The sequence below is a fragment of the Nipponia nippon genome, unplaced genomic scaffold (genome assembly GCF_047370975.1).
Source record: "Nipponia nippon isolate SJK-2023a ecotype South Korea unplaced genomic scaffold, ASM4737097v1 scaffold_21, whole genome shotgun sequence".
Lineage (NCBI taxonomy): Eukaryota > Metazoa > Chordata > Aves > Pelecaniformes > Threskiornithidae > Nipponia > Nipponia nippon.
In genome coordinates, this window is record NW_028262338.1 from 911,290 (window position 1) to 930,263 (window position 18,974).

The 18,974-nt window shown below is 56.0% G+C and overlaps 3 protein-coding genes and 1 long non-coding RNA gene across 4 annotated transcripts; 2 read left to right on the top strand and 2 right to left on the bottom strand.

Annotated features, from left to right (window-relative positions):
* Nucleotides 1–1,781: 1,781 nt before the first annotated feature.
* On the bottom strand, nt 1,782–10,996 carry LOC148055501 (uncharacterized). Its single transcript, XR_015705317.1, has 4 exons — nt 10,068–10,996; nt 6,721–6,827; nt 3,614–3,702; nt 1,782–3,176 (listed from the first exon to the last, which is right to left on the bottom strand). It is a non-coding gene; the product is annotated as an uncharacterized LOC148055501 (long non-coding RNA).
* Nucleotides 10,997–11,161: 165 nt separating this feature from the next.
* LOC148055502 (SLC35A4 upstream open reading frame protein) lies at nt 11,162–12,309 on the top strand. The gene is made up of 3 exons (XM_087760208.1): nt 11,162–11,212; nt 11,331–11,429; nt 11,599–12,309. Exons 1-3 carry the CDS (start codon nt 11,198–11,200, stop codon nt 11,794–11,796), a joined length of 312 nt encoding a protein of 103 aa, XP_087616334.1. The 5' UTR covers nt 11,162–11,197; the 3' UTR covers nt 11,797–12,309.
* On the top strand, nt 11,646–15,589 carry SLC35A4 (solute carrier family 35 member A4). The gene is made up of 2 exons (XM_087760207.1): nt 11,646–11,785; nt 12,318–15,589. Exon 2 carries the CDS (start codon nt 12,382–12,384, stop codon nt 13,327–13,329), a length of 948 nt encoding a protein of 315 aa, XP_087616333.1. The 5' UTR covers nt 11,646–11,785; nt 12,318–12,381; the 3' UTR covers nt 13,330–15,589.
* Nucleotides 15,590–15,679: 90 nt separating this feature from the next.
* LOC148055503 (uncharacterized) lies at nt 15,680–18,872 on the bottom strand. Its single transcript, XM_087759938.1, has 6 exons — nt 18,708–18,872; nt 18,471–18,548; nt 17,767–17,849; nt 17,456–17,581; nt 15,814–17,345; nt 15,680–15,704 (listed from the first exon to the last, which is right to left on the bottom strand). The coding sequence occupies exons 1-5, from the start codon at nt 18,870–18,872 to the stop codon at nt 16,913–16,915; spliced, it is 885 nt and encodes a 294-aa protein (XP_087616064.1). The 3' UTR covers nt 15,680–15,704; nt 15,814–16,912.
* Between the last annotated feature and the right edge of the window lie 102 nt (nt 18,873–18,974).

Below are 18,974 nucleotides of genomic sequence, written 5' to 3' on the forward strand. Positions count from 1 at the left end.
AGAGGAGATTTGGCTGCATGTTGGTCCTGCTGGGACTGGGAATTGGAACCCATTTCGGGGTTCAGTAAAGCCTTAATCTGCAGCCTAATCTCTAGGAACTGCAACTGTGCAAAAGACAAAAACGACAAATGAAAGGGCTGTAAGGGAGGGTTTGTAACAGCAAAGGCCGCTGCAAAGAGCCAGCTCCTCTTGGCCTGCTGGTTTGCAGAGGTGTCAGGGACCTTTGCCGAGGCCTCCAGGATGTGCTAGTGCCTAGTGCTCCACTGGCCAGAGGGGGAGAGGGGAGAGCCGTGCTGCTGCAGCTGACCGACCTCCTGCTTGTGATAGGAGACGTGTACGCCTGGGTGCAGGGAGCAGAGTGCTCTGGGGCATGAGCAGGTGGACACGGGTCCTGATCACCCACCTCCTGTTTCAGAGCAGCGTTCCCAAGGGCACAGAGATTCAAGGTAAATGCATGGCATCAGGGCTGAGCTCAGTGACACAGGAACAGCCAGAAGCAGCTGCATGAGCAGCAAAGCCAGCAGCACCACAGTCCCCTTCAAATCCACTGTGGATCCTCACAGGGCATGGACACCATCTCCTTCCTGACGCCCTGCTCCCTTCCCATATGGGCGCTTCTTACCTCACCCATCACTGCCTTCAGTCAGGCTGGGCTGAAGAAGGCTAATAAGCTCAGCCCATATTATCAGGGGACAGGCAGAAAGACAGGCACAAGCCCAGAGGAAACCTGACAGCGCAACCTTGTTCCAGCAGAAACCATGCTGCCAGCCAAAGGCTCAGCTCCTGCTACTGCTCAAGGGCAAAGCCAGGGCCAAGCAAATGGCAAGGTGAAAGTCTTTGCTAGCAGAGTGAATCGCAAGCAAAGCTGAATCAGAGGCAGGAAAATCAAACCTCAGAAGAACTGGACGCTTGCTGCCCAAGCTGGCAAACAGAGGATAACCAGTTTCCCCTTGAGCTCCCTAACAGCACAAATCAGCTCAGTTTTGTGCTAATTGCAGTGTTCCACATCAGACCTGACTCAGGACTCCCCAGCTTCTGGGGTGGCTGAAGGTGCCACAGGGTGTCAGCAGCACAGACATAGCCTGGCCCACTGCTGGCATGCACTGGCAGGGCAGTGGCCTCCCCACTGCAGGCCCATGCCCTCATCGCCACTGTGCCCTCCATCACGAGGGGGCAAAAGCTCCGGATGTCCCTGGTCATCACGCAGTGCTCGGGCACCGCCTTGCTCCAGCAATGCCCTATGCTCCAGTGCCACGGGAGGCAGACGTGTGCGAGGGGCACAGGCACTACCCTGATCTGGAGCCAAATATGCAGGGACTGCCAGGGCCGTGATGGGTGATGAGCAGATTTAGGGGGCATCTTCAACCTGAGCCCCCCAAGCTCAAGCTGTGGGGGACAGGAGCATGGCCCCAAGCCTAACCATCATGGAGAGGTGCCTGACACAGGGCTATGAGTCCCAGCGATTTCTCATCCCTGGAGTAAGCACAGAGCCATGGGGGTGACTCACGGATGGGCTCGGTGCAGCAGTGAGAGGTTGCTGGCATTGCTCTTGCCCTACTTTTTCCTCTCTCCACTGCTTCTCCACTTGGTGAGGATGTGTAGGATGAGGAGCTGAGCTTTCCAGCCAGCTCTGCAGTGGGACTGCTGGGTCCCAGGCATCCAGGCCTCAAAGAGGTAAAGACCAAGCCAGTCACAGCCCACCAGTCCCACCAGCAGCAGGGTGGTCTTGCTGAACATTTTTGCGCAACATCTGGAACTACTCCATAGCCTGAGAAGCTCTTCTCTGCCCTCAGGATGAAGGAGAGGTGTTAGGGACCAGCAGACCCATACCTGAGCCATAGGGAGCAGCAATGCCACCATACCTCAGCAAGGTGAGCTGAGCAGGCCCAAGGTCCACCACCATCCAGTAACGATCGGGTAGGTCCAAGGTTGAGCAGGAAGGTAGGCTGACAGTCAGGGTCCAGGTAAGCAAGGCACAGAGCCAGGCATAGGAAGGCTGCACCCTCCCTCTGGTCAGGGCTGGGGCCAGGGCTGAGCTTGGATGCAGCAAGGATGAGGCTTCTCACAGCTCTTCCTCACATCTTAGCTGTTTTCCCATCAGGTTTTGCTAGTGCCATTTGGATGTAAATAAGCCCAGCTCCTGTTCGTTTGCAACCACGGAGTTAGCCAGGTCAGCAGTCCTTTCTGAGGCACACTTTGGTCTTTTCTCCTTGTGGGTGACCACAAATCACTATTAACTGCCTGTAGTGATCCATCCAGATCTGTCCTGCTCCACACAGCAAAAAGGAGACTTATTTTTTAACCTCAGGGTGGCTGATACGTGAGTTGTCTCAAAGACCCATTGCAGAGCAGGTGCTCGGGCTTTTACCATGAGCTTAGAAAAACTGATCTTGCTTTTCTGCAAGAGATGCATGTGCCTATTACAAGTGTCTTTACTCCTGCTCCTGTACGTCTTCTCCTTTACCTCGGATGAAAAGCCATCAGTGCAGACTGGCCTGCCATTTGCACGAATACAGCAACTGTCTGGGACAGAGGGATGGGGAGGATGGAGGCAGAGTGCTCCTGAATGGCAGCAGAGTGTGCCTTTTGGTTTGGGAATGGGTCAATTTAGGATTTGGTTTTATGGAGGTTGCCTAAAATCTCTCTGGACCCTCTGAATAGTTTATTCTCTGGACAGATGTGTGTATTAAAGATCACTGTACTGGAAGTCCCGGAAATTTTCAGGATCACTCCAGCTACATGGACTGATATTTAAAGAAGGGGATGGAGCTGAAAGCTGCCTTGTTCTCACCAGGTTCAGGATGAGAAGTGTTTTTGGCTCAGGAACCAGTTCCAACTGACATGGCCATGGTGGATGGCAGAAGTCAGCAGGAGCTCTGGGCACTCATCACCAGCCTGGCGTCAGCACATGAGCATCCTTTGGGAGGGCAGACCTGTTTCCCAGGAGGCTGCAGTCTGCTGAAAGCAAGGCAGCACCTCTAAGGAGCTGCCTTTCTCAGATGTCCTTTTGGATGTTTTTTTTAACTCTTACCTCTTTTGCACATAAATCCCAGCTGATGTGGACATCTTCGTGAGTCTGAGTTTACGGCTAGAAAGGAGAGTTCCTCTGCTTCTGTTTCACTGCTGGGTTTTGGGGTTGAGAGGTCAGTGTCTGTATGACCTTCAGGAGCCAATCCCTGTAAATGACAGTAGTAGCAAGCACCATCATTCACCCCAGTGCTAAATAATTTCAAGAACAATTATTGGTAATTAAAAGATGCCCCATGCCATCCAGCTTCCTGCTTCTTTAAATGGCACAAAAAAGCACTGGAGCATCAGCAGAGAAATTTCCCTGCTGCTTTTTCTCCGCTACTTTGGAGAATTGGGAATGATTTCATCCCTCTGTTGGCAAGTCTTTGCTTGGTGTGGGAGGACAGGGTTCCCTGCCACCACTGTGAACTGCTGATCTCCAGGAAGAGGCACCAATCTGTCATTGCTGTTTGACCTCAGCAAACCTGGCCACCCATCTGGGCTCTGGTTCATATAAAAGATAGTGAACTGTCATCTTTATTGCACTTACCTGCTTGTTTTAACTGTCTAGTTTCCACTTTGAATGTGTCATGACTGAACATACCAATGAACTGGAGTCGTCTGCCTCCTTTTGCTAATCCCCTCAAACAGGAGGTGGTGCAGAACTGCAGCTCAACTGGAACCACACACGACCTGCATTTAGAGGAAGAAACTGTTGCTCGTGTGGCAGATGCTCACGGGAAGCAGTATCAGAACAGTGTCACACACGGCCACGGCATCCAGTTTGCTGTGCCTCTATGGCGCCCTGCTCTGGGCTGCTCTCTGTGAGAGACACAATGGTTTGGGAGCAGGAAATATCACCCAGCTCTTCAGGGAAATCTCATCCATTTTCTTGCTGGTTTATGATAGTCTGCTCCAGTGCTGAACAGCAAGAAAACTTTAAAAAGATAACTTGTGTTGCTCATCAACAACAAAATGTGGCCCTTACTGTGAACTGGTTCCTTCAGTCTGGTGACTCTTCCTGGCTGGCTTCAGCAGTGACTTTTTTTAAGTCCTCTCGGACATGTCTAGGTATCAATTCCTTGGCATCCAGCATCACTTAGAGTTTGGGGGTACGTTGCTATTTGCCATGGGGAAATTACTCTTTTTGTCTCCAGTTTTAAGCCTTTGCACAGTTTCTCTAGCCCCAAGACTGTGCATAAGTCACTGCTTTGCTGAAAATCAGAAAAATTTACTGAGTCATTTAAAATCATTCAGTTTGTGGTAGGAACTGGAGTTGATCAAGTGCTGTACAAAATGCTTATGTACTCACTTATCATTATCAGCAGCTTAAGGAAAGACACATGGCTTAAAAGAAGAACAAAGATAAAAGATGCTGCATTCCTTGCTCTTGGCTATACTCTCACTTACTTATGTGTGAATCTGAGCAGCTGATCCGGCTGCTGGTTTTCTCCCCCTTTCTCTTGCTGTCTGTGTTTGTGGGACCTCGACCCTGCAAAGGCTGGTAAAGAGAATACTCTTATAATGCTGGTGGGTAGTGACTGAATCATGGAAAATGTGTTGAGATTTCTCATTTTTGCTCACATTTCTGGTAACTACTGTCTGCTGAAGTCTCACACCAAGCATACACCTTGGCTGTAACATTTCTTTCTAATGGAAGAGCCAGAGTCAATTTTGACTCTTTAAAAATTTTATGCAGTGGCTTGAATATAAATGTTGGCATTAAGAAAACAGATCTTCTAGAAGACCCCCAAACCTGACTCACTGTAATGCCCTCTCTGGTGCTGAGAGGCAGGAAGTGTTCTCAGCTTCGTTTGTCCTCCCACCCCTCCACTCCTGGGAGCTACGAACTCATCCTGAAACTTGGGCCCTGAAGCCTTTGGGCAGAAACTTTTTGTTTGTAAAGGTCAAATTATGGAGCCCTGCAAATGCAGGATGCTTCTGTACCTGGGGCAGGAGGGGAGAAGAAGCCAAAGGTAACTATTTCTGAAGTTTGACAATAGCTAAAAAGATTCCCCAGCACCTATTTTTCTTTGTATCCCTAAATCTTATATTCATGTAATTTCTAAAGAGCAGGTGAGTTTGGTTGATAACTGTGCAGGTCCAGAGCAAAGAACACTTTATGCATGATGACGCTTTACAACCAGCTTGTGCAGCGGTGGTCACTTCGTGAGGCTGAAATAAAACAAGTTATCATGCCTGACAAATTTGGTGGCCTTCTATGATGGGCTTACAGCATTGGTGGACAAGGGAAGAGCAACAGATGTCATCTACCTGGACTTGTGCAAAGCATTTGACACTGTCCCGCACAACATCCTTGTCTCTGAACTGGAGAAACACAGATTTCAACGGATGGACCACTTGGTGGATAAGGAATTGGCTGGATGGTCACACTCAAAGAGTTGCAGTCAACGGCTCGATGTCCAAGTGGACATCAGTGATGAGTGGCATTCCTTAGGGGTCGGTATTGGGACCGGCACTGTTTAACATCTTTGTCGGTGACATGGACAGTGGGATTGAGGGCACCCTCAGCAAGTTTGCCAATGACACCAAGCTGCATGGTGCGGCTGACAGGCTGGAGGGTAGGGATGCCATCCAGAGGGACCCTGACAGGCTGGAGAGGTGGACCCGTGCGAACCTCATGAAGTTCAACAAAGGCCAAGTGCAAGGTCCTGCACATGGGTCGGGCCAATCCCAAGCACAAATACAGGCTGGGAGGAGAATGGATAGAGAGCAGCTCTGAGCAGAAGGACTTGGGGGTGTTGGTTGATGAGAAGCTCAACATGACCTGGCAATGTGCACTTGCAGCCCAGAAAGCCAACTGTATCCTGGGCTGCATCAAAAGAAGCGTGACCAGCAGGTTGAGGCAGGTGATTCTCCCCCTCTCTTTCATTGTTGTGAGACCCCATCTGGAGTACTGCATTCAGCTCTGGGGTCCCCAACATGGACCTGTTGGAGAGAGTCCAGAGGGCCATGAAGATGAGCAGTGGACTGGAGCACCTCTCCTATGAGGACAGGCTAAGAGAGTTGGGGTTGTTCAGCCTGGAGAAGACAAAGCTCCAGCGAGACCTTATAGCAGCCTTCCAGTACCTGAAGGGGGACTACAAGAAAACTGGAGATGGAGTTTTTACAAGGGAACATAGTGATAGGACAAGGGGTAATGGCTTTAAATTGAAAGAGGGTAGATTTAGATTAGCTATAAGGAAGAAGTTCTTTACTATGAGGGTGGTGAGGCACTGGAACAGGTTGCCCAGAGAAGTTGTGGATGTCCCCTCCCTGGAAGTGTTCAAGGCCAGGTTGGACGGGGCTTTGAGCAACCTGGTCTAGTGGAAGGTGTCCCTGCCCATGACAGTGGGGTTGGAAACAGATGATCTTTAAGGTCCCTTCCAACCCAAACAATTCTATGATTCTGTGATTGGCAGAGAGGTGTGCATGCCAGCCAGGGAGGGTCGTGTGCTTCAATGGAGAAAAACGTGCACATTGTCTACTGCAGAAAAGTGCTTGTGAGGTTGGGGACAGGTACACCTTTCATGAGGAAACAGCCACAGGCGGTGAGCAGAAATGACTGTTCAGTGGTGCTGTGCTGCCCTCAAGTGTTGCTTTTTAGCAATATCCACATTTTCAAAGTCAGCCTGCACTAAGTTGCATTTTTCAAGTTTTGTGGTTGTGCTCCAAGAAAGGCCCTTGCAATCACACTGATATTTTTTTTACCTTTCCTGTAGCAAAAATACTGCTTGAAAAGTGGGCTCATTTGAAGTGGCTGAGGAAAATGGCAGGTTCACTAAGTTCACGTCTGTCTGTGGTTAATGTTTGGCATCCTGCAAAGCAAGGAAAACAGCAGCTCAGCACTTCAGCTGTCGGCCGTGGTTGGACTCTCACATCTCTCAAACTTAAACTGGCTATTAATTAACTGCCTCTGCTTTGTGCTGCACCTGCTGCTGACTCCACAATCCCTTTCATTTCCTCTTCCCAGTGGCTCAGCAGGAGCAGTATAATATATATGGGGGGGTGCGTATAAATAGAGAGCCAGCAGCCTGACAGTCCAGAAGCCTTCACAGGGCTGTCTCGATGCTCTTGCATGCTGCCCGTTTTAGTATAAGCTGTGCCTGCAAATTCACACCTTTAAATCCCTGAGCCTTTAAATCCTGGTGTAGCATCCATGGGGGTAACACATACATAAAACCCAACATCCCAATTTTTAATTAAATTGTTAGCCAAGCATCTGAAACGTGGATTTCTCACAATTCCTCAGTCTTACTTGTAGTTCTGTAGTGCCTGTTTCCCAAGCTGAAAGTGCTGCGGTTTGTGTTTCGCTGGCACCTTCAATGGATATGCTAGATGGAGCATGGTCCCCAGCACGACTGCGTGATGCTTAAGTCTCACAGAAAGGTGAACAGACAAAGAAATGGAAAAACAACTTAAAGACCCAAGTAGGGAAGAAGGGTTAATTCTGGGTGCCAGTTTGGGGTCACAGGTGGCTCAGGAGGCCTGCACAGGGTCCTTTCTTGTGTCCAGCTCTTTACTAAGCTAAGCCTCTTACTAGCAAAGAGAGAACTGCCAGCTCTGGCCTTTAGATAGTAACTTCAAGGTGTTAGTTTTAGAGAGTCATTTTTGTTCTTTCCTCATCAATTTTGTTCTGGCCTCTGGTGTTGGGATCTGCAGTAAGAGCAGGAGCCAGCCAGCGCAGCCAGCCTGCTGCTCCCATCACAGCTGAGCATCCCCACGGACCTGGCTGGTATGGCACGAAGCTGTTCAGGGCAGGAGTGACCTGGGTAACCATGGCAGACATGGATGCAAAGATGCCCTGAGTCACCATCTATCCCCAGCAAAACAGCACTGACATCTGAGCTGCTCCAACCACTGAGTAAAGAGCCCACAGTGTTGTCTGTACAAACACATCCTACTTATGAAATGGAGAGGAAGATGGGTTAATGAGGTTGGGACATGTTTTGTCTCTTTTTCCTGCTCCTGATACTGCCCTGGGCTGGACGCAGCCTCCTGAAGCCAGAGACCATTATCTCTGCCCTGAAACCAGCAGCAGAAGAGAGCCAAGGGGGATTGCCTCCACCCCTTGCTCTTGGGAAAAGGATGGCTGTCTTGATACTATGGCCTAGGACCAAGAAGAAGGTGGGAGGGATCCTGACCGACAGGATGAAGCCACACACTTGGGACCAAACACGTCCTGCCACTTGTGCCTGACACCAGCCACAGGACCGGAGCCTCCAGTGCAGCTGTCCGCCAGGCCCACAACAGCAACCCAAGATGAGGGCCTGCCATGAGAGCAGAAGCAGAGATGGGATGAGACACAGACTCAAGCCCTTAATATTTTGGTACAGATCCCTACACTGGAAGCTGCTTGCTACCTTTCTGTGCTCTACATCCCTCTAGGCTGGAGCTGCACTAGAACACATTCACCCCGCACACAGCTTTTCACTAATGAAGACATTGCAGATAGCAATCCCCGGGGCTCAGTTCCCCTCCATGTGCCAGGGACAGCACCCCCCCACCTGAGGGCTGCCCTATCTCCACGTGGGCTGTGGGGACAACATGCTCTTCCTGGCCAGCCCTACGCGGTGAATCCCCCCTCACCTACTCTGGTGGTACAAAGATTGCACACACATTAGCAACTGTCTGCTACCTTTGGGAGGTCACCTTTGGTGGCCCTTGGCTTTTCTCTGCTGGCCTGGAGTGCCTGGAGGCACTGCAGCACACACAGACGGAGAGGGGTCCCCAGCTCTGTAGGTTCCCAGTTCTCCCCCTCTGAGGGGGATATGGAAGGGGTGCTCAAGTGGTGTAACTTCCCTTTTACCTGAGAGGGGATCAAGTCAGAGTTGTATTTATTAGAAAACCTTTTAGAAGGTCCATTAGAAGACCATTAAGCATTTGCTATTAACAGACTCAAGCTGTTACTAACCAGTCCCACAGTATGGTCACTGACTCGCAAGGGTCACTCACACCCACTCACGTAGCAACAGCTGGAAGCCGACCCCAGCTGCTCCCTGGAGTGGAGTGTTGCACTGACACACCAGAGCCCACCAGAAAGGTGCTCACAATGTCCCTCAGAGGGGCTTTTCTCTCATTAGACACTTGTACAAAATCCTGCTGTGCAGAATGGACCTGGCCCAAGTTACATGACCCCCAGCTGATGCTCACCTGTGCCGGGAGCCTCACAGTGTCCTACGCTTACCAGCTCCTGTGGATTCAAAACAACTGCCAGCCTCCAGTCTCTCATCAGTTCTTGGGGGACTTTCACAGGCTGCCTCTTAGCATGTACTTCTTCTCTCTGGCCTGCTGTTCTGTGGTAGCTATTTCTCCGTCCACACCTACAGCATCTGGTCACACAAACTTACACAGCAGGGCCCTTTGGGACACAAGAGCCAGCCAGAATGGTCATCCATTCATAAAATATCCCTGCTGCTATGAAGGACAAACCAAGCCCTGTGTCACTGCTCACGAGCAGGGCAAGACACCAGCGTCCTAGGGGCACACATCTGCACCGAGGTGCCAGCCGATCCCCCATGGCACAGCTGTGGGCAAACCAGCAGACATCTCCTCAGCCCAGTCCCCAGACATCCTGGGGAAGAGACCCTGAGGGAACAGGGGCTGCAGAGGGGCAGGTCCTGGCAGCCCGGGGTCACAGCTGGGCGATGCCAGTCTTGACAGTGCTTCCTTCTGACCCCGGCTCTGGACTCTCTCTCTCACCCAGTTGTCTTCACCCTGTTTGGTACCTTGACATTTTCCTTCACATGTCCCCTCTTCTGACAGCAGCCCCTGCCCACAAGTGGACCACAGCATCTTTGGAAGACTGCAGGTAGAGGCAAACGGACTGACGAGCCACAGCTCTGTACAACTTGCTGTCACCTCAGCTAACTTCTGAGCTATGCTGAAAAGCCACGACACAACACTCGGAAGCATGAAGCACAAGGGCAGAGGAAGACTGAGGTTTCTGTCATCACGGACCTCACTTACCTCCCTCTTCAGTTCAGGCAGTGGGAGCAAGAGGAATGACAGTGACTCAAAGGCTAGGCCCAGCCTGCTCCTGTCCCTCTGTCACTTACCGTGCAGCAGATGTGATGTTCCTGCAGTGGTCTCCACTTGCCAGGACTATCCCTGCGGGGCTGGCAGGGGAAGGCTGTTCCTACACCATGCTGCGGTTTGTCCTCCACCAGTGGGCCAGAAGCCAAAGGGAGCACCATCCCATCATTGCCTCTTCATTGTACCCCTCACAGGCTCTCCTGCTCATCTTCTGCTGCTCCATCCCCAGACTTGAACAAACACTCAGTGTCAGGATGTGTCCATCCTGCTAGGCTGTGACTGGGACCCCAAGCCCAATGCAGAGTTTGCCTGTGTGGGCAACGAGAGGGCAGGCAGGGGAAGCGGAGCACAACGATATGTGGGGCGACTCCAACATTGTAGCCAACCCCAGCACCACGGCAGCATCTTCTGGGACAGAGACAAGGGGGCTCTTGAACACTGAGCTCCAACAAATGCTCTGCCAAGGCCTGGCAAGCCACTGGGTCTTCTCCCTGCCAGCTTGCCGGGCCAGGGAGCGGAATGCCTCCTGCACTGCCCAGGGTGGATGCTGGGTTGATCCTAGGACCTTTGCAACAGAAACTGCCACACAAAGGGATCCCTGCGAGAATATGAAGACACACATGCACACCCATCCCGTGATGAAGGCCCCTGAGCCCCTGCTGTCCCAGGGCGGAGATCACACACACCCCCAGCAGCTAGAGCAGGCCACAGGCACGGCAGCAGCAGCCACAGGCCCCAGCCCCGCCGAGGCCCGCCTTTCCCACATGCACGGGCCAAACAGCTCCTCTTAGGGGCTCCTTCCCCAGCACCAGCCACCGCTCCCCGGAGCCGCGCCAGCGGCAGCCAGAACTCCCCAGCCCGGGGGCCGCGAAGGCCCCGGCAGGCGCTATGAGGAGTCCAAGCTGCTCTGCGGGGCTCGGTACCGGCCTCGGCCTCCGCCCCCGCACCCGGGATAGGGCCGGCCCTCAGGAGGGAGGTGACGCCCCCGCCATCATGGCGGCGCCCCGCCAGTGCCCGCCCCTTCTCAAGATGGCGCTGAGCAGGCTGGCGGCGGGTGGGGCGGGGTGGGGTGGGCACGCGAGGCGTCACGTGCCTCCCTGCGGTCCAATCAGCGGCGGGCAGCGCCTGCGCGGCGGGCAGCGCCTGCGCTAAGATGGCGGACGATAAGGTGAGCAGGGCGGCGCGGCGGGCCGGGGTGGGCGCGGCGTACCCGGGGCCGCGGGAGCTGCTGGGCTGGTTCCTTGTCCCCGGACGCTGCCGGGCATCAGCCTGCGTGTCTCCCCCAGGACCCGCTGCCCAAGCTGAAGGACCTCGCCTTCCTGAAGGACCGGCTGGAGAGCCTGCAGCGCAGGGTGGAGGACGAGGTGCACGCTGGCGTGGGGCAGGTAACGCGCATCCCCCGCCGGTGTGGCCACCCGTGTGCCTCGGGCCGGACCAGGCACCCGTCTTGAGGGGGCTTGGTTAAAAAAAAAAAAAAATCCCTGGGGCAGGGCCCTGCTCTGCATTCCCTGTGCAAGCCCACCTTGCCCAGTGGCCTCACTCTTTTCTCTGCAGGATGGCTCTCTGCTGGCCTCACCCTTTCTCAAAGGCTTCCTGGCAGGCTACCTGGTAGCCAAACTTCGCTTCTCGGCCGTCCTGGGATTCGTGGTTGGGACCTGCACAGGGATATACGCCGCTCAGAACTATGCTGTCCCCAACGTTGAAAAGACAGTCCAGGACTATTTCAGTTCACTGAAAAAAGGTCGGGACTAGTGAGGAGCCCTTTGGCAGCAGTGACTGTAGGAACGGTACTCCTTAGTTAGCAGGCGCAGGAGATTCCTAGGGCTTTCAGGGGCATGTCACGTACACAATTCTTTTCCACTGGAAAAGGGCTTTACACCACATCGCTGCGAGACATCAGCGGGTCTGGTTATGGGGTATTTATTAGAGCATCGTGACAGTGCTGATCACTCTGCTAACCCACAGTAGCTTGGAAGCATCAGCAGCCGATGGTTTCCCAGCTGCCTTTTCCCATCACTTCTCCCCATGCCCCTGCGGACTGAAAGGCTACCTGTGACATGTCATCATGCTCACCACCCATGCACCCTTCTGCCGAGCTGCACGCTTTGCCCTAGGAACATGCTTTGTGTGGCTTCCTGGTGAGGCTTGTAGTTCTCTTCCTAACGAAAGACAAAACCATTCTCTACCACTGCATCAGAAATGTAGCAGGTAACATCCTGTTTTAATCAGGCTCATTAAATTCATGGTATTTGGTCTCTTCTTGAATGTTCTAGGGTGTGAGTCTGTCTGGCCTGTCTGCACTGATAGCAGCTTGCCATTGCTGACTACTGCCTGAAAATGGTGATATTTGGTAATGCTGCTGGCTCTGCAAACCGGGTGCTCCGGAGGGGGCTGTGGGGACTGATGCTGGTCTTGTCCGTAGCCATATACGGCTCTCATGCTCCCCTCCTGACCCTGTGCAAGGTGGATGGGATGATCCCCTTCAGCTCCACATCCGTCGTGGTTCTTGTTGAACTGACAAAACTGGTGTTTTCCCTCCTGTTCCTGCTGACCTGGAACCGGGAGCTGCTGGGAGTTGCGGTGTCGTGGCACCACGTTGCCCCCTTCGCCCTCTCTGCCCTGCTCTATGCTGCCAACAACAACCTGGTGGTTCACATGCAGCTCTTCATGGATCCCAGCACCTACCAGGTCTTGAGTAACTTAAAGATCGTCAGCACCGCGCTCCTCTACAGCCTCTTCCTGCGCCAAAGACTCGCCATGCGCAAATGGCTGGCTCTCTTCCTGCTGGTGGCTGCTGGGGTGAGCTACAGCTGTGGTGGCCTGCAGGACCCTGGCAGCCCCTCCAAGATGCAGCTGCACATCACACTGGTGGGCTTGTTGCTGATCTCAGTGTACTGCCTGATATCAGGCTTGTCTGCTGTCTACACGGAAGCCATCCTGAAAACCCAGGCGCTGCCTCTCAGCCTTCAGAACCTCTTCCTTTACTTCTTTGGGGTCCTGCTCAACTTGATCGGCTACTTCTGGAGCAGCACAGAGGGTGGTTTCTTGGAGGGCTTTTCTTCCTGGGTGCTGGTGATTGTGGTCAGCCAGGCTTTGAATGGCTTGATCATGTCCGTGGTCATGAAGCACAGCAGTAACATCACCAGGCTCTTCGTGATCTCCTGCTCTATCCTCGTCAATGCCCTCCTGTCCGTCACCCTCTTCAACTTACAGCTCACCCTCCTCTTCTTTGTTGCCATCTCATGCATCGGCCTCGCTGTTCACTTGTACTATGGGGTCACGTAGCTGCTGCCTTCCTACCCTGTGTACACCAGGGCAGTCTTTAGTCGTTCCTCAGGGGTGTTAAGTGCTTGTGCTGGGGCTGGTGTTGGAAGCACAGCGGTGCTCTGGCTGTTGGCCTCCCCACGCTACTGTTTGCAGGGAGTCGTTACTGGTGAGTGCATGCAAGAGAAGCAAGGGGCCCCCGGAGGAGGAGAGCTGAGGGGGAGAGTGCCCTGTCCCTGATTCCAGGGGGTAGGCTGGGCCCTGCTCCAGCCCGGCTGGGCTCTGTGCCATGGGGTTCCTGCACAATAGGCTGGGTCCTGAACACCTCATTCATGTGGTGTATCACATTCTCAAGCTGCTTCCCCCATCTTCCCTGCACCAAAGAGCGCGCTCATTTCTTGTGCCTGTAAATGCTCCTGCAGTGGTTAGTTCCACTGTGCTGCAGGTTCTGCATGCAGGCAGCCCTGCTGCACGATCGCTGCCTGATGCTGTTTTGACTCCTGTGGATGGTGCTTCCCTGTGGCGGGGGGGGCCACGTCCATCCGATGTGCTCAGCTGATCCCCAGCCCTTGGCTTCAGGGGAGTCTCGGTGCTGTGGGAGGTGGCCCACCTCCCGGCCTGTGCCCACTCTGAGCCCTTAGTGAGGTGAGGAAGAGGGTTTCTCCCTCAGGGTCTGGAGAGGTACCAGCCATCTGCATTGGGATGGGTGCTGCTGCCTGGAGAGACTCATGCCACAGAGGCATTTCTCCCACCTCTCTCTGTGGTTTTTCAGCCCACCCCTTGCCCCAGCCCCTGGCTGAAGGGCTGTTGTCTTTAGGCCCCATTTCCCCTTCTCAGGCACGGTGTCACTGCTCCATGTGGAGCAGATGGGGAATAGGGGGATGTGGGAACTGTTTCACTTGCTCCCCAAAAGGGAGACAGCACTCTAATTTGTACAAATGCTGTGGCTAGTGAGTTCCTGGCAGGCAGAAGTCACCACTGGCTCTGGATGGGATTATTAAAGTTGTGGTTCAACAGCACAAGTGTGTCTGTCCTCCCTGCAGGAAGGCATCTGTTTCACTTGGCAGAGGTTTGTGGGGCCAGGGCCATGTCCGAGCCTGACACTCATCAGTGAACGGGCACCCGCTTTATTCCCCGTGGCAGCAGCCCGGGGGCCACCAGCCCTCCACCGTACCCACTCTGCCCATGCAGGGTTTTCCTGTGGGGGCAGAGGGGTGAAGCACTTCCCTACTTCTGCCAGCAAGCACCCTCCCTGGAGCCAGGTTTCTGCAGGGAGCAGCTCTCAGCAGGCAGGTCGGGAGGCCTTGCCCTCTGTTTTAACTGGGGCTGGCTGGTCCCCTGGCATCAGGGCTGGTGGCTCACTCGAGGGAGGAGGGGTTGAGGTGGCAGGAGTCTGCAGGCATCCCATCCCGCCTGCCTGCCAGGGCAGCAGTGCCCACCACCCTGGGATGCTGGCTCAGGGCGTCTGTGTGGCAGCATCGGCTGTGCCCAGCCATCTGGCTTTTCGCAGTTGCTGGTTGTGCACGGCGAGCTCCACGGCATCCTGGAGCACCTCCTGCAGCAGCACCCGGTGCTGGCGGTCCAGCGCCTCCCTCTGCTCCTCTGCCAGGCGCTGCTGGTCCCGAAGCACCTGCTGGGACACCTGGGGCTGCCTGGCATGGCCCTGGCAGCCAGGAGGTGTGTCCCTAGCCCTCCCTGCCCACCTGCAGCAGGTGCTGCCTGCAGGCCTGCCTCTCCTGCTGATGGCTCTGCAGCAAGGCCTCCAGGTCCCACTCGGCCGCCTCTCTCTCCCTCTGTGCTGCCTCCAGGCTCAGGCGCATTGTGGCCACCTCCTGTTGCCAGCAAGCTGTGTCCCACTGCAGAGGACAGGGACAAGGACAGGGCAGTTCTGGGGTGTCTCTGCTCCCTGGGGCTGCCCTGCCCTTGGAGAGCAGAGCCAGGGAAGGAGGAGAGCCTGGAGCCCACAGTGATGGGCTCTCTTCCCATGCCCACCTCCCTGGTCGTCTCCTGGCCTGGCACTGCCCCATCCCTGAGCTCTCGCTGGAGGAGCAAGCAGCGCTGAGCCCGCAGCCACTGCCTCTGTGCCTTGGCCAGGGCGTACTGGACCTCCAGGGATGGGCGTGGCTGGCACTGGCTCCCTGCCTGGCAGAGAGCAGAGCCAGCTCGGACAGCCTGGGGACCCAGTGCTGTCAGTGCAGAGGACTGCAGGCCCTGGGTGCCGCCCCTGCCCAGGAGCAGCAGCCAGGGACCCAGTGGGCTCCCACTCACCGTGTCGCCCCTAGTCAGTGGCCACGACTGTGGCGCTTTGCTCGGCGGGGGCTCCTCCAGCAAGCCCTGACCTGTGCTCCCCAGGGCTTGGCTGTCCCCTCCCTGACCGCTCTCGCTGGCACCCGTTCCTGGGTGGGGAGAAGGAAGGAGAACAAGCGTGACGTGGCGGGGCTGAAGAAGTCAGTTTAAACGAAGGACTGAGGCCTCTTCCAGGCCCTGAGCAAAGCTGTTTCCCACCATGTAAAGCGATGCTCCGTGCCCACATATCGGCCACCCAGGCTGGGGGCGTGTGCCTGTCCCCACGCTCTGGACCTGCTGGCTCCAGACTGGCACCGGTCAGGGGTGTTTGGGTCCCAGGCTGCTGGCCTGGTGCTGTATTCCCTGCGGAGACCTGGTCCTGTGGGAGCAGGAGGAGACATTATGGGGATGCAACCAGGATTCAGAGCTTCTCTTGCACCTGGGCTGTCCTGGATGAGGGGGACGTGGCCTGACTTGTCCCCACCTTGGCACTGGGCTGGCATATCTGATTTGTCCTGAGCACCTCGGCCGCTGCCTGCTTCTTCTCCCACCTTTGGCTCTTCAGCACCTGGAAAAAGGGGCTGGGGGTCCTTGCTGGGGTGCTGGAGACCTCCAGGCAGGGCACAGCTCCAGGAACATATCCCACCCCCACCGTCTCGCCTTCCCTGGCAGGCAGCCCCCAGCCCCTGCCCTCAGTGCCAGACAAGGATCTTGACAGCAGGATGGAGCCCGGATCTCATCCAACAGGGGCAGGGATCGGTCCCACCTGGTGGCCAGGGGTGTTTCCTCACCTGCAGCTCCCGCAGGACTCTCCGCAGCTGGGCCACAGCCATCTTCTGGTCTGGGAGGCTAGCTCCAGCCAGCAGCTCTGTCCGCAGCCCTCGGATCTCCCTTCGACGTGCTGCAACCTCTTGTGCCGGGTCCCAGAGAGTGGCTGAGATCGTCTTGGCCAGCCCCTTCACCCGCTCAGCCAGCCCCAGGGCTGCCAGGATCTCTTCTCTGGAGGTGTCTGGGGGAGCAACAAGCCCTGGGCAGGGACCACAGAGCATGGGGACATCCCGGTGCCTGGCACAGGGTCAGGGCTGATGGGGATGAGTGGAGCCGGTGTCTGGCTTCCAATGACTGCAGGTGTCCCGGGGCAGTGGCCAGGGACCAAGTGCCAGGTGTGGGGCAGGGTAGGGGGGAAACCTCAGGGAAGGGGCAGCCCAAAGCAGCGTCCCAGTCCCAGGGGCTACCTGGCAGTGTCACACACAGCAGCAGGAACGTCAGGCTGTTCCCCTCCAGCAGCCTCTCGACAATCCAGGGCAGGCAGCTGGTGTCAGGCGGGGGGTGGCCGGCAGCTGGTGCCCTGCATGTGGGGCAAGAGACAACCCGGGAGAGGGGTGGGGCTGGGACCCACACGCCCAGGCAGGCTGAGCCCTGACCCATGAGAGCCTGAGGATGGGTTAGCCATGCTGGGAGCAAGCCCACATCCCTGAGGCGTGGCTCCCAGCCATGGGCTTCCATTGGAGTATATGGGTCTCTCCTGCTTCACCTCTGGTACCGAATCCCCCACCAACCCCACCGCAGGCACCACGGGAGTGCTGGAGAGAGGCCCCGGCTCAGCCCCAGCACAGAGCCGGAGCTCTGGTACGTACGGCTCAGGGCAGGGCCTGGGGGCCCCAGGGGATGCCAGGATCCTGAGAGCTGAGCGCTGTCGCCTGCCGCCCTCCAGCTCCCGCTCCACGGTGAGAGTGAAGAGGCTGCTGGTGCTAGGGAGAGGCTGGCATGTGAGTGGGGCTGTAGTGGTGCCTGGAGCCAGCCCTGGCACCTTGTGACCCAATCCTTCCCAACCCTGCGAGATACTGGCTGAATCCCTCACCCCTGCATGGCCAAGCGCCCATCTGCGGGGGGCTGCAGTGCTGGGATGGCAGCCAGCCCCCAGGCATAGACACTGATGGCAGTTTGGGCATCGGGCACAGCAATTTCCATTGCCTCCTCCACCATCCTGGAAGCAGAGAGAGACAAGAGTGAGCAGGGAGGGTCACATCCACCTGTCTCCTGCATGCCCGGTCCCCCTGAGGGATACCCCTGGCTGTCCTCTGGCTGGGCACCATGCTCGCTGCCCAGCCCCATGGTCAATGTTGGGGTACCCAGGAGTAGCTGCCCAACCACACGGCATCAGGTACCTACAGGCCCAGTGGCGTGACATCCATCACTTGCAGGACTCGGCCATCAGGACGGAGCAGGTCCCAGGCTTTGTCGGGGGCGCAAACCTGGAACAGGCTGCGTTAGGCAGGAGGGCAGAAAGAGGGGGCTGCTGGCATCCCACGCTCACCAGAGCCCCCAGGTTGTTTGTGGTAAGGGCTGGGAAGGGAGAGATCTCAGGGTCACTTCCAGCTTTTCCACCCCCGGGGCCGGGGAAAGGCAGAGCCTTGGGAATGCCAGACCCCCCTGAGGAACTTGGGAGGTCCCTGGCAGCATCCCAGAGCCAAGGGCAGTGCCCGGCCTGGTGGCAAGAGCTGGTATCGCTCCTGTGCCAACCAGGCGCATGTGGGAAGGGCCTTCAGGCCACAGGGAGCAGTGGCTGGCAGGAAAAGTTCAGCCACACAGTGGGCAGGAAGGTGTTAGAGGGCTCCCCCATTCCCACCATGCTGCTGCAGCCTGGAAGATGCCCCATGGGCAGCCCAGGCTTCCCATGCCTGGGAAGTCCTGTGAAGAGGTGAGAAAACCTGGGATCCAAAAGTGTCCAGCCCCTGGTCACCCTCCAGCATAGAGGACTGGATGTTAGTACTGGGGCAATACATGCCCCTTGGTGCAGCAGGGTCCGGCCAGTGGCAGAGAGGAAACAGGACCCCCACCCTACGGCATCCTGGCCAGCCCTGCTCCTGCCCTACCTGGACCAGGCTGACAGTTTGCAGGCTCTGTGCATCACCCCCCACAGCCTCCAGTTCTTGGAAGACAGTGTCGATCACCTGGGGACAAGCTGGTCAAGCTGGGAGCCGTCAGTTCTTGGCATCCGTGGCTGGGTCTCACACCCATACCAGCAGGACTGGGGTCAGCTGGACGACCCAGGAGCCCAGCACTGTGCAGTTGCACTGTCACCTCTCCCCTGCCATGCCCTGTGCACTCACCTGCCAAATGATGCTCTGGAATGGCAGCTGGGTCCCAGGGCCATGGGGGTCCCACAGCAGCAGGGACACACTGTAGCCAAGGGGAACCAGGGCCAGCTGGGGTCTTGCCAACTCCAGGACCTTCTCCTGGTAGGAGAGATGTAGCCAGCAGAGCAGGGATGGCATGGCACAGCCGGCATGGCACAGGATGGACAGAGGGCATTGGCACAGATCAGACAGCACAACACAGATGGTATGGCACAGGTAGCACAGCACAGGTAGCCCAGT

Bases quoted from the DNA above. Each gene is read 5' to 3' on its own strand.
- LOC148055502 (XM_087760208.1), top strand. The intron at 11,430-11,598 runs GTAACGCGCATC...TTTTCTCTGCAG, and splicing joins TGCACGCTGGCGTGGGGCAG to GATGGCTCTCTGCTGGCCTC.
- SLC35A4 (XM_087760207.1), top strand. From the start codon at position 12,382: ATGGTGATATTTGGTAATGCTGCTGGCTCTGCAAACCGGGTGCTCCGG.
- LOC148055503 (XM_087759938.1), bottom strand. From the start codon at position 18,872: ATGCCATCCCTGCTCTGCTGGCTACATCTCTCCTACCAGGAGAAGGTC. The intron at 17,850-18,470 runs GTAGGGCAGGAG...AGCCTGTTCCAG, and splicing joins AAACTGTCAGCCTGGTCCAG to GTTTGCGCCCCCGACAAAGC. The intron at 17,582-17,766 runs GTAGGTACCTGA...CTCTGCTTCCAG, and splicing joins GATGTCACGCCACTGGGCCT to GATGGTGGAGGAGGCAATGG.